Below are 13,657 nucleotides of genomic sequence, written 5' to 3'. Positions count from 1 at the left end.
GGAATATCTATTTATATACACTGTGGGAATATCGTCATTGAATATCCCCTCAGCAACAGTCCTATCCTTTCCCAACAGGCCCAACAGGCCTACTTCATGAAGGGTATGAAAAACACATACATTCTGTCAATATAATCTGTAGGTACATACCGTGCAATAAGGGTACGATATACCCCTCTTTGGCCACATTGGGCGTTCCGCGCTGGATAGTTCAGATAGCAACCATACCATACGATGACAAGCGCAAATGCATGATTCACAACTGATATCGCCTCCCGACTGACGTAGACAGCTGACGTTTACTGATCTTGTTCAGCAAGCAGACTGAATCAGGGGCTGAATGTTATCCAATTCGGTTCAGTTCAGGTGACGTCATTAGATACTACTTACTACTCAGCATTACAATTTAGATTGTAGTGTCATTGATTATCCATTGTACTCGTATTTCGCATTCTTCCTCGATTTTGAAAACCATTTCAGATACATTTTTTTCAGGCTGAAGCCTTTTGATTACGTTAAACACACACTGGCGGATCCAGGGTATCAGCTTGGGGGGGGGGAGGGGGCATACCAGGTCACGGAGCCAAACCTAGGGTACCCCCAAAGCCTGTTTTCTCATCGGATTTAGGCCGCTTATTTTTCGTCATAGCCCTGACACGAGTTTTTTTCTTAAAAAAAACAGAAATGGTAGGACACCTGGCCCCCCATTGGCAGATCCAGGGGGAGGAGGCTTTTGGAACAAATACCCGGGCAGCGCCAGAAATCGACGAAAATTGGTGGGGCCGGTGGGGCCCTCAGAATGACTGGTGTATAGAGCCGACCCAGGGCCGCCGGTGTGGAACCTTAACCCGGCAGTTGCTGGGGTATTTCGCCACCCACCGTTTGCTGGGGGGGGGGGGGGGGGGCGTTAAACGCCCCCAGCCGATAACTCGAGAACCAATAGGCGCAGCGAAACGCACGGGGCGGCAAATGAAAGAACGCGACGAGACGCTTCAGATGAGTACTTTAAAATTGAATTTTGAGGTCACGGGTCAGGTCAAGGTCAGGTCAAACACCTGAAATCGGGCTTTCAGTAGCATGGACTTCAGGACTTCGCAATGGGCGCCTCTCGTCATAAACTCTGTCAAAACGGTGCACAATCCACCATAAAGGCCTACAAGAGTGTCATCTCCATGCAGGGGTCAGTCAAGCATAGGTCAGGGTCAAGGTCAGGTCAACCGGGCAGGCACATATCCCCGAAAATAAAAACTGATATTCGCAGCCTGTGACACATGTTTTATGGGTAATTTGGGGCGTAGAACACGATGGTGACATTCATTTTATCATATGTGTACGTGTTTGGCTAAAAAAGTTCAATTTAAGAAATGCATGTATCATGGTCGTGAAGTAGTCACGAGAAATTGCCAAGATTCAGTTCAAGATTTTGGTAAATGCGGAACGATAATCAATAATCGAAGATAGCCATTTGATTGTTCATGGTATTGGCAGTCTTATGGCGTTTATGGCATGTCTGTATGTCTATTCTGTGATTTTATATTATTTTTTGAACATATACCGTTTTTGGTCGAAAACTCAGAAATCATGACGTCACTAAAACCTCGATATCTCAAAAAAATTCCGACCGATTTTTTTGAAACTTTATCACAATGAACTTCAATGGATTCCCTACAGGTACCCAAAATTTGGCGCGCCTGCGGCGCGCCGTTTTTATGCTATGGCCCGCCGAAAAAAGTGGGGGCGTTTAACGCCCCCCCCCCCAGCAACTCGCGGGTTAAGAGGTACTGGCGTGGGACCATCAAAGGTATCGGTGTGGGTTCCCCAGAGGCAGTGGTGTGGGGCCCTCAGAGGCACTGGTGCAGGAACCACAAAGGAGCCGGTGTGGGCCCTCTAAGGTGCTGGTGTGAGGCCCTCACATGGACGCCGTTGTAGTGCCTCAGACACTGGTGTGGCGCTGAGCCCACACCATTCACAGATGGCTGTGTGTGGGGCCCTTGGAGTTGTTGGTGCGAAATGCGAATGCTTAATAACCCAGCAGGACCTCTCAGAGACCGACAAAGAGCCCTTAGAGGCCGGTAACGGGCCGTATGATGCCAACAATGGGCCTTCACAGGCCGGCAAGTGAGGGCCGGCAGTATCTTCAGGAGCCCTGTGGAGTCCTTAGAGATCGGCATGGTACTCTCAGGCGCCGGTGGGGCCCTCAGAGTCACCGGTGTAGGAACTACAGAGTTACCGGTGGCTGGCTGCCAGAGGCACTGGTGTGGGGCCCCAGAGGCGCCGGTGTGGGACCCTCAGAGTCACCGATGTGGGGCCTCAGGAGACACTGGTGTCTCAGAGGTGGCGGTGTAGGGCCCTCAGACGTGTCTGTGTGGTGCCCTCGCAGTCGCCGGTGAAGACTTTCACAGGCATCGTTGTGGGAGTCCTCACTCCTCAGAGACACATGCATGGGGGCAAGGGGTCTTCAAGAGGCCAGCAGAGGCCTTCAGGAGCCCTGTGGGATCCTGGAGACCGGCGTGGTACTCTCAGGCGTCACTGGGAGCCCTCAGAGTCACCAGTGTGGGGCCCACAGAGTTGCAGGTAGGTAGCCGTCAGATGCGCCTGTGTAAGACCTTCAGAGGCGCCAGTGTGGGGCCCTCAGAGCCGCCGCCGATGTAGGGCCTTAAGAAATATTGGTGTTAGTCCCTCAGATTGGCGGTGTTGGGCCCTCAAAGGCGCCGGTGTGAGACCCTCACAGGCGCCGTTATGGACCCTCAGAGACACTGGTGTGGAGCCGTTCCATGCGGGTATGGGCCAGGACCCTAATTAGAGCTGACGCTTAATAGGTCAGCAAGGTCACTCAGAGGCCAGCACAGGGCCCTCAGAAGCCGGAGTGGGGCCCTTATGGAGATGTGTGATGTGTGGCGACTCAGGAGCCCGTGACTCCGTGAGGTGCTCTCACGAGTCCTGCGGGTCTTATCTCAGTCGAAATAAGGCACGCTTGGACCCTGAGCGGTCAACTGGCACTGCAGGGCCTCTCGGGCCCATAGGTCACTGGCACCATGCATCTAATGAGGCGGCACACGCCCCTTGTGCCCCCCCCCCCCGGTTACGCTGCACTGGCTGCGGCCATACAGGTAAATCATATTCTAACCGTCCCAATTCCCAAGCATAGGCGGCGGCCGATTCCTGGTTTGCGCAATATGAGTGCCATCGTTAGACAATACGGTCAAAAGGGTTGAAGCGGCATGACTCCCCGGGGGTAAGAACTAAGAAGCAACATATTTTTAGACAAAATAAAGCAATGACAACTAAATTGAGGTTACTAAAACGACTTTGATCACAAAAGTATTTACTAGGAACCCTTTCTAATCCATTTTTATTTAGTTCCTCGTTATAGGCGTAAGAAGTGTAAGTCTGAACGGGGGGGCATACTTGTACTGAATGCCCTCCCCAGGCTCCTGTCGGGGGGGGGGCATATGCCCCTAATGCCCCCCTGGATCCGCCAGTGTACACACATGAATGCAGCTTTGCGGTATAGCGCCCTGCCAGCAACAAGTGTCGGAGGTGTTTATTCACATTCGATGACAACACAAAAACACATATTCCAAATAGCCAGACGTTTCGGCCTTAGGATACCTTCGTCAGCGCATCTTTGCTTTTGAAATTTCAGCAACAAGGTGCAATTTCAACGTAACTGAAAACGGTACAAACTCAAACATCTGTTGACATTAAGCATTTATTTCTGCGCAAAATCCACAGAATACCTACCCAAAAGAATACCAAAGAGTCATGTTTAGGGAGCCGTCGGTGTCAACATGTGTTCAGGATTGTCTCGTTATAAATTTATTCGTCGATTTATACACCCTCGGCCACAAAAACGACAGCCTGTCGTGTGAGCTGATAATGGCCTTTCTGGCTACACATAGCTGAGTGGCAGTGTTAGTATGTAAAACTCTAACGACTTGGAGGCGGCCAAGGGCTGATATGTTTACATATCAGCCCTTGTACAGCCAGTGGCCGTCAAGAGCCGCAATAGCCCCATCGAGACGGCTCATCCGAAACAAAGATTAATCCGTTCGTCACACCCAACCCGATAGTGCAGCTCCCTGCAGTCGGTATACGCTGGTCAATGGTCATCAGGCTAGCAAATATTGAAAAAAGACGCCAGCGAGGCTTAAGCAATGATCAAACTACGTTGCTCAAGACTTGCAAGGCTTGCATGAAATGCGGAAAGGACCAATGACTATGCCCGAAAGTTGAGCGTTTTCAAACAGCTTGCCAAGCGACAAGAGCTCAGGACACGATCTTCGATCTCGACAATCGGCATGATTGCAAGATCAAGTCGGAGTTAAGTTAGTATTTATCTGTGACCTCCTCGAACACGCTAAGATCGTTGACGAGAATAACTTGCTTCGTTCCAATATTGTTTTGCTTTGCGAGCAAGATGATCTCTGGTGCGCAAAAACTGAGAAGGGACTTGTCACGGTGTTTGTGTTACATTGAACAAGAAGACATACGATCGTGTTATACGAGTATAATACTTGTATAATACCTCTGATAACTCGGAGAGAACTAGCTCGGCCTTGAACCAGGCGAGATTGACCGACCCGTCATCTGTCCGTACTTAACAGCGCTGTAACAGTGATGGTGCACTGAACAGATAAGGGAAAACGTTAGCAAACACACGCTCAGCCTACCTTCTTAGCCTGATTTCGACCGGATAACATGGTCCGGCGTAGTGCAGTAGTTAGAATAGACCACGGGCTTCAATAGCAAACCGTATCACAAAAATGAAAATTAAAAATAAAGATTAAAATGTAGAAAAGCCGAAAGCCCAAGAAACCGCAGGCAAATACAGGGGAAGGATACATTTGATTAAGCTCAACTCCCCATTAAATATATCTTACCTAAGCTGAGTTCACTTTTGCAATTATTACATCTCCCTCTAACTTTATTTCAGACTCCAGAGAGAGAGAGAGAGAGTGAGAGAGAGAGAGAGAGAGAGAGAGAGAGAGAGAGAGAGAGAGAGAGAGAGAGAGAGAGAGAGAGAGAGATGATATCTATTATCTAATCAACTGATTAACCCATTAAATACACCGCCGGCCTGTCAACTTCTCAGTGAGCTCAGCCTAACTGCTCACTGAACAGGCTTCCACCGACTATTCAAAGCTCAAACCCAGGCTCCCTACAACTAACGAGCCTTCTTCAAACTTTTAGCGATCAGTTCTCCTCGCCACCCCTCCCCCAGTTTACTATTGCCCGAGCACTTGCGTTCCTTGAGCGGCCAGAAGTCTAGATAACCCACGAAGGACAGTTTTGGAGCTAAGAACAGTGTCGTGTCAGTGGTGGTTAGTTAGTGGTATGAACTATGCATGTGCATAACCAATCCATAGATAACATGAATCATGAGTCATGCTATCTATGGGCGTATATGTATGCATTTAACCCGGCGGCTGCTGGGCCTCCGCGCCACCCGCCGGCCGCTGGGGGGGGGGGGGGCATATAGTTGCCCCCCCTTACTTCTGCGACGATATCGTCGCAACGCGAAAAGATAGAGAAGCGAAACTTTGCACACATCTTCCTGAATACCTAGCCGAGGTTGTGTCCAAATTTGGTGTCGATCTCATTTGAAATGACGTCACAGTGACGTCATAAGTGAAATTATAGATTTGCGACTCTCATATTCCTCACGATACATCAGATATATGGGACCGAATATAAAGGGTCGATTATTGGTCAGAAACTAGATGGAAGTGTAGTTAGATGTTTTAGGATGACAGCAGGTGCTGTCTAGTTCATTTACAGTTGAGTTTCATGCTCAGCGTCATCAGAAACGGTCCATATCGGAAAACGACAAAACTTTATGACGTCACTGTGACGTCATCTTAGGTGCTACAACCACCAAACTTTCGTCATACATTGCCTAGGTATTCATTTGAAGCTATGCCAAGTTTCACGTTCGTAGCTCATCAGGTTTCGGAGATATTTTACAAAACGTAAAGGGGGGACAACTTTATGCCCCCCCAGCGGCTCGTGGGTTAAGTTCACAAACCTTATTTCTTAATCATGAAAAACGCCTGCTCACATCTACCTCTACCAGTGCCGATTTCCGGTAAACAGCCGACACCCACGCAAGAACAGGCCATGTCGTTTTTTCACTTCTGTTCAGTTGAGCGCGAACAGGGCTTACCTACCTACTGCAAAATTTGTAACGTAATGGCTCAAACTAAAAACCACCATGACACACCAGTCTATGCGTTAAATTAAAGACCTTAGTTAAAATTCCGTTCAAGGTGTGAAATGTGAATGGACGGCACCAAACTGATCAGTCTCGAGCGCTGGGCCTATCTGCTGATTTGGCAGCTGGCGGGGTGGAAGCTAAACAGCGCGGATTTCCCATATTCTCGCTGGTATCACAGTGACTGACTGGTTTCACCGTATCGAACAATTTCAGATCAGAGACAGACAAAAACTGATCGTGTCGGTGCTGCGAGATTTTCAGACGCTTCAATGTCTTGACGTTTTTGCCCTTCACCCGTGCGATATTTTGTTATGAACAAAGACATAAGTCTGAAATTATGAGATTGTGTTACATTTAACATCAATGAAGGAAACATACCGTAATGTCCAGTTTGATTCCTTGAATCGGTAAAATTCCGTCAGTCGCATAAGTGCGTGCCGCACACTGTTCAAACGTGGAAAGCGTCGCTTCAATTCAACAGCTAACCCGCACTTTAATTCAAACTATCCCGAATTCCAAACGGCACCAATGTAAAACGCTGATTTCAACTGTCAATGACCCTCGAAGATGTCTCGCACTCTCCACTCCTCCCCCCACTGCATGGCGGTCTGCCATCCCCCTCCCCCTCCCGCAGCCCGGAGCGTGGCAGCCAGGGACGCGGCGCCGACCCCAGCACCCTGCCCTGCCCTATCGCGGCCACATGGCCGCCCGCTATCAAGGGCATCTGCAGCACTAAAGCGGCCCACCGGCTGGCCGACAACGCCAACCAAACTGGCTAGCAGAAACCAAAAGCATGCAACAGTGTCGAAGATAAGAGGACGCCAGAGATGCAGAAAGTTGCGTGGAAAATACACTGAAGCTGTATTGAAAATGAAGACGTACTGAACCCGCACCGAAGATGCACTAAATTTGCACCGAAGATACCCTGTATAGTGTATACGCAATAAAGGTGCACCAATGCAGCACGAGATGTGTACCGATAATGCACTCAATGTGCACTGATAGTGCACGGGAAGTGCACCTGAAATGCACCATGGAAAACTGCTCTCAGGAAGTTGAGCAGGCATTTCCGGTGAATTTTATCTGTCACAATCGGGTTAATTTTCATGCACAATTGTCCAGAGCGACCAAAGAGTATGAAAACGTGTCAAAGTCAAACCACTCTTAGATCACAGCACAAAGATATAGGCTTGGATATAGGTACCTAGGTATCAACATTTTATGCACACGAAAGAGGACACTGAAAGCATGAAAGTGAAGTGCACACCTTTTTGTCATTCGACGGAGGGGGGGGGGGGGGGGAGCATTACAGCATTGGCCAGTATATACCGCTTATAATGGTCTATGATTAAAGTATTGGAGCGAGTGACACATGCTTTATGTATGTGACCGTGCCATATATGTGCGTATACATACCTATGTGCATATTGGAATATACAATACGCATTGCTAATCATATACGCTAGACAACCACATCGCCACAAAGCGACTGGCAGACTGGCTACATGAACAAACTGGATCACCAGCTGACCGAAATGTAACGCTAACGCTACATGCATGTTCAGTGTTAACCTTCCCCTAACTCGGACCGCAAAGGACATTGGAGCAAAACAGATTAACAGAGATGATTGCAGTCATTAAGCCACGGTTGTGCCATGGATTGGATAGCCTACTTTTGCCAAATTGTCAGGGAACGCAGATTTGTTTTTCAATAGAAAAACACAATTCTAAAGAATAGTGTTTTGATGACAACAAACCTTCGGTTACATATAAAAACAGTCAATGAATGTTCCAGGATGTTTGTTATATAATGGTTAATAAGTGTATATCAACACTCAACAGGTATTGTTTATTGCCCGGCGTATTATGAAGGCCGGTTCACATGAAAGTCAGGGCGTTGCGATAGCCGGTGCCGCCGGCGACTGCGATATCAAAGGTCACGCTGATACAGAGAGAACCACCATCGGTGCGAGCATTATACGACGATTAAAATCCTCAATAAATCGAATGATTACTTCTAACACACAATCATATCAGTCCAAAGTGAGAATCCTTTATTTGTATTTCAGTTGAGACAAGTATAATAACACGGAACAAAAATGATAGACGAACGCGTTTCGGCTAAATCACCGTCATCAGCGTCTAAAAGGAGAGCAAGAGGAGAACTCTTGCTCTCCTTTTAGACGCTGTTGACGGTGATTTAGCCGAAACGCGTTCGTCTATCATTTTTGTTCCGTGTTATTAATCCTTTATTTGTTACAAAATGCCTAAATGTCAAGTACGAATTCATAATACATTGGTATTGATGAGTTGCCTGATGTAGGTATACCTATGTCAAGGACGGTGGTTGAACTATTGTGTGACAACTGACAAATCCTGGTTATGCCTGTCGGTATTATCATTATCTAATGGTGATTTAATGCTGAATTTGTTTTGTTTACCAATTAATTCCGTCCCCTGCCTTTTCAGTCTGCTGTGTCCCCCTCTCGAGCCGCCACCATGGGCAAGCCGCAGTCGGGATGGTCCAAGTTCCGCCTGCTGATGTGGAAGAACTGGACGCTGCAGCGGCGCCACAAGGTGCAAGCCGTGCTGGAGGTGCTGCTGCCGCTCATCTTTACCTCGCTGCTGGTGCTGATCCGGTCTCTGGCAGAGTCCACCGTCTACACGGAGCCCACGCTGTACACGCCCATCAGCGTCGACCAGCTGCCCAACAACAGGTGAGTGACAGCGCTTCTACATGGTCTGACCGGAGAGCCAGCGCCTGGGGAGTGCTGTGGCGTTGAGAAAAGGGGGCCTGATACTGATGCTGCTAAGGCTAATAACTAGCACTTGGAAACAGGCCGTTTAGTGACCTGGATTCTATCGTTTATTACGGTAGGTCCTGACCGAAGCATGGTATCAGGTGGTATGATGCCAGCAGCTGACCTGAGCGCCAACTTCCATATCCCGAGGAATTCGTCTCTTACCGAGGATGGTGGACAGACATGCGATGCGGCGAAAGATAAAACATCTAAAGGCGAACTTCGATTGGGGTTTGTTGTTACAAACATAATAACTTGTGTATTGTCGTATGTTCTCTTCATTTTCCACTCATAGTTTCTTTTATATAAGTTTCGTCTCAATGCATCGAGGGAATCTATCGTGGTCGTCACATATGAATCCAACGACTTTTCTTGTGTGTTTTCTGCCCGATGTTCCCAGCGTGATGACATAGATCACTCTGTTGCGTGGTTAGTTGCGCTCTCGTATGGTTCCCGCCCGGTGATGTCTGGTCTGTGCTGCGTCGTGCAGCATCTACTTTGTGCTCAGTACCGTCTTGCTATCTTGTTTGATCCTCACTTTGCCTGTGTGTGGTCCCTACTTCACTCCACGGTCCATCACCTCCCGTGTTGTTCGGCAGCATGGTGCCGGTGGCAGGCATCGACCCGGCGAAGGTGATGTCTGTGCTGGGTGGATCCTCCTCGGCAGGCGGCCTACCGGACATACCAGACGACGTCAAGGAGTGCATCAAGGATCTGCTGCCCGCTTCGTTCCTCACCAGCCTGGCGTTGGGCGGGCTACCGCAGCTGGAGAGGAGGAAATGGGTGGGCTTCACCCCCAACACCACGTTCAACGAAAAACTGATGGCAGACGTGCAGAAAAGGCTTGGAGGCTCCCAGCATCTGCAAGTGCAAGGTACGCAACACTCCGGAGCTCTCGGTGCGACGATAACACGACATGAGAAGGGACATTCGTTCATCATACCATGCAGATACCGTTAGCTTACACATATTACAAATGCTGAAGGAAGGTAACTATTGTGTACATATAGAAAGGCTTAATTAACTTAGGCACTCATGCTGTTTAATGTTTGCTTTGCGAAATGTCAACATAACATAGCGTTTGAATTTTTTTTTAGATAACTTTCGCTCAAATAGCATTGTGATCACGTTGGCATAGCCGGAGTTGCGCCAAGGAGAAGTTTGCTTTGTATTGACACATTTTGCAGCATTTTACACGATTGGATATAAGCGGATGCTCGATATCATTTAGCATTCAAAGCGGGCGCGAACAATCAACGCAGGTTAATCTTTCTAACGACTGCGACCGCTCGTCCATCTCCGCCAGATTTGATATGATGCCGAGTGCCGTAACGAAGGACCAAAGAAAGCGTCGTATCTCACTACTGTGAATCTGGCCTTCTACACAAACTTCCCATAGGTCTCGTGAACTCTCAAAGGAGTGGTTGTCAATCTATTCCCTCTCGCTCTGAGTGGGCTGGGTTCTTTGTAGTTACTATATACACATCCGTGTGTTTTTTCGTGTTATCCGAGAGTCGAACAGCGGCGGCGTCTTCAGCGGCGGCGATAACCGAAGGTGGCATCTAAGCTCAACGGTATGTATATCGTTGCAGGGTTTGCCACGGAGGAGCAGATGCTGCTTGGCCTTGAAGGGAGCCTGGGACAGACGATTATAGGGACGGGCGACCGACGAATGGCCGGCATCGTGCTCCCTAACGCGGACAATGTCAGCGACCTGAACGGCCACCTAGAGGTGATATTTCACTTAGTGTTGCTGTTTGTGTTCGTCTGTTCCCTAGTTGTTTGGGTCCTTGCTTGTATACTTCTTGGTCCTGCGCTTTTTGCAGTTGCTGAAGTTCATTCATTCGCATGCGGGTGCAATAGATCACATGATCAATCATTGATGGCATATGTGCGATTACCAAACCAGCTTAGAAATATAATGCAAATAACATGTACTCCCCTGAACCGTCGCCTTGCGATGGCGAGGAGCCGGCAAAGTGGCCTCCCTAACCCCAGCCCCCAGGAGAACTGACCGTCGCTATGTTCCCCCAGTTCAAGATTCGTCCGCGGATTCCGACAGCGGTGACGGCATTCAAACCGCCTTCGGTGTGGTACACCAGCCTGCAGTTTCCGCCGTTCCAGATGCTCGGGCCCAGAAACAAAGACGACAACGATGGAGGCTCGCCAGGTGCGCATAGCTTGACTTCGCAAAGGCATCATTAATTTGCGATCGATCAGTTTCTGCCGGTTTTATCTGGCCAGCTTTATGTGGAAATTTTCCCAACTCCGTTGGTCAATCACTGCCCACATCCTTCTTCCGCCAACTGTCCTTTGGAGGCGGTGGACTGACTGCCTTCTCGCTAACTGCCCCGCGGAGCCGCGGGGACTAATCACCGTCCGCCCTCTCTCGCAGGGTACTACCAGAACGGCTTTCTGGCACTGCAGCACGCGGTGTCGGCGGTACTGACCGAACGGTTGGCCAGCCGACCGGTCAGCGAGCCGGCGTTCGCGCAGCGCGTGCCCTACCCGGCCTACGTGGACGACCAGTTCCTGGTGGTGCTGCAGGGCTGGCTGCCGCTGGTCATCATGCTCAGCTTCATCTACCCCGCCATCAACATCGTCAAAAACGTCGTGGTGGAGAAGGAGAAAAGGCTCAAGGTGCGCTGACTGCTAGAATTTGCGTTGTACTTGCCCAAATTCTGCTATCAATGTAAGGGGTAGGGCTGCAATGAGTCTTCAAAAATCACACTCTTCTTGCATTGCATATCGATGAACTGCCGTTTCTGATTGTGTGTGTGTTTTTTCCGAAACTTGCCCCGTTGATCTGTCCTGCAGGAGTCGATGAAGATGATGGGGATGCCCAACTGGATCCACTGGATGGCCTGGTGGGCCAAGTCCTTCATCCAGCTGCTCGTCTCCATCTGCATCATGACCCTGCTGCTGATGGTCGATTGGTATGTGCACTTGGTGCCACATTCTGTTCATTGAACTTGGTGCTGCGGCACCTAGGGCCGTAGCACCATTGCATATCTCAACATGACTTGCCGCAATGTAGTCGCGTTACTTGAACGCCATACTGGACCCTCCCGTGCTAAAGACCACTGAACGATCGTACACCCAACCAGGCAGCGGCCTACGACTCTATGTGGTACGGTTTTGAGCGTGACATGCCGAGCCGTACCGTCCGTTGCTGATCTCACTGCTTGTTGATGTCACTGTTGATCTCTCGTCAGGTACGCTGGTCCGGAAGGAGAAGCGGTCCTGTCTCAGTCAGATCCTTCAGTCATCTTCGTCTACCTCCTGCTCTTCACCATCAACAGCATCGCCTTCTGCTTCATGATCTCAACGTTTTTCTCCAAAGGTGAGTTTCTCCAGCTGCTTGACCGCTGCAAATCACTGTTCTGACCATTGGGCGTTCGCTGATTATTGAGCGTCGACATGATATTGAGCAGTGGCGTCGCCACGGATTTTTTAGTGGGGGGGGGGGGGGGGGTCGGGTTTCCGGTCTTCGTCTTGATGGGTAGGGGTGTTTTTAGCGACACTCCCGTTTTTTCGTGTGTTGAGAAAAACCTCGGCGCGCAGCGCCACGAAAACAGCGGTATATCTTATTGTACATCACTGTTGCATCGTGCACAGAAATCAAGCACAGGTCACCTGAGGTCAGGTCACAATGCCATGTCAAGTTCAGTTTTCATGCCTCTAAAAACTGCAGCCTTGTCATTGGCTATATATTATCTCATATAAGTCTGAAATTTGTTGTAATGAATGGGATTATAAGTGCCAACAGTTCATGAATCTGGGATTTTACATCTGAGAAGTGAAGTCAGGTCAAATATCTGACCTCACCAATCATGATAAGATATGGGAAAAAGCACGAATGCCCTCTGCTTTGAACGAATATGCTAAAAACGCTAGATACTTTTGTAGCCATGGCACCTCTGCTCATTTTAGAGACAAGGTGCAGCTAATGACCAGTGGTCAGTGGTGACTCGAATGGTCAGTCATTAGGTCATCAAAGGTTTTTAACACATTTTCGACAACAACTTTTGATTGAGACGCTGTAGAGCGATGACAGCACCAGGGATTGTGTTCAGCTCAGCATCACAGATCGATCCATATGCAGCAGGTTCTTTTCCGGTCAGGACATGACCTTTACGTGATGTCAAGTTTTCTAGTTAAGTTTTTAAGTTCAAACTTCAAATTGTATAAGCCATGCGACGTGTTTCGACGAAACAAACACGATGGTGATAACATGAATATCATACACATTCACTGAATCATATGTTGTTACAGAACAAATGTTGCGGCAAAATCCGTCCGTTTAGCTGTTTGGCCTCTGTGGTACACAAGCCATAGACCCGAAGTCATATCTGAGGCGAAGTTGGCGAAAGAGCTTTAAAAAAAGCTATCGAATACGCTTTCTGTGTCGCGTAGCTCTTATTCGTGTTTTACGGGTCGCTAAAGTAAAACGTTTACCAACCTAACGCTGAGGTATGCTTACGGCCCCTGATCGAGGTACCGGAGGTAGAGCTTCGCGGAAAAGCGAGGATGCTGCCCGTGATGAGAGAAAGCCCAATTTCAAGGTCTTGGCCGGGTCATCATATAGGTCAACGACCAAAAGTAGGAAAAATCTGACCTGCTAGAACTTTGTGAGCCG

At 48.8% G+C, this 13,657-nt stretch overlaps 1 protein-coding gene across 1 annotated transcript in view; it reads left to right on the top strand.

Moving 5' to 3' along the window:
- Positions 1–8,693: 8,693 nt before the first annotated feature.
- The window catches only part of LOC122378425 (phospholipid-transporting ATPase ABCA3-like), a 37,892-nt gene continuing 32,928 nt past the window's right edge, over positions 8,694–13,657 (top strand). Inside the window, 7 exon segments of the mRNA XM_043359467.1 lie at positions 8,694–8,934; positions 9,618–9,892; positions 10,611–10,750; positions 11,053–11,188; positions 11,414–11,658; positions 11,836–11,954; positions 12,234–12,361. Of these exon segments, the coding sequence (XP_043215402.1) occupies positions 8,717–8,934; positions 9,618–9,892; positions 10,611–10,750; positions 11,053–11,188; positions 11,414–11,658; positions 11,836–11,954; positions 12,234–12,361 (1,261 nt within the window). The 5' untranslated portion in view covers positions 8,694–8,716.

The sequence above is a fragment of the Amphibalanus amphitrite genome, unplaced genomic scaffold, assembly GCF_019059575.1.
Source record: "Amphibalanus amphitrite isolate SeventyFive unplaced genomic scaffold, NRLGWU_Aamphi_draft 000007F_arrow, whole genome shotgun sequence".
Classification (NCBI taxonomy): domain Eukaryota; kingdom Metazoa; phylum Arthropoda; class Thecostraca; order Balanomorpha; family Balanidae; genus Amphibalanus; species Amphibalanus amphitrite.
The sequence above is the reverse complement of the archived record's forward strand: the minus strand, read 5'-3'. Positions and strand labels throughout refer to the sequence as shown.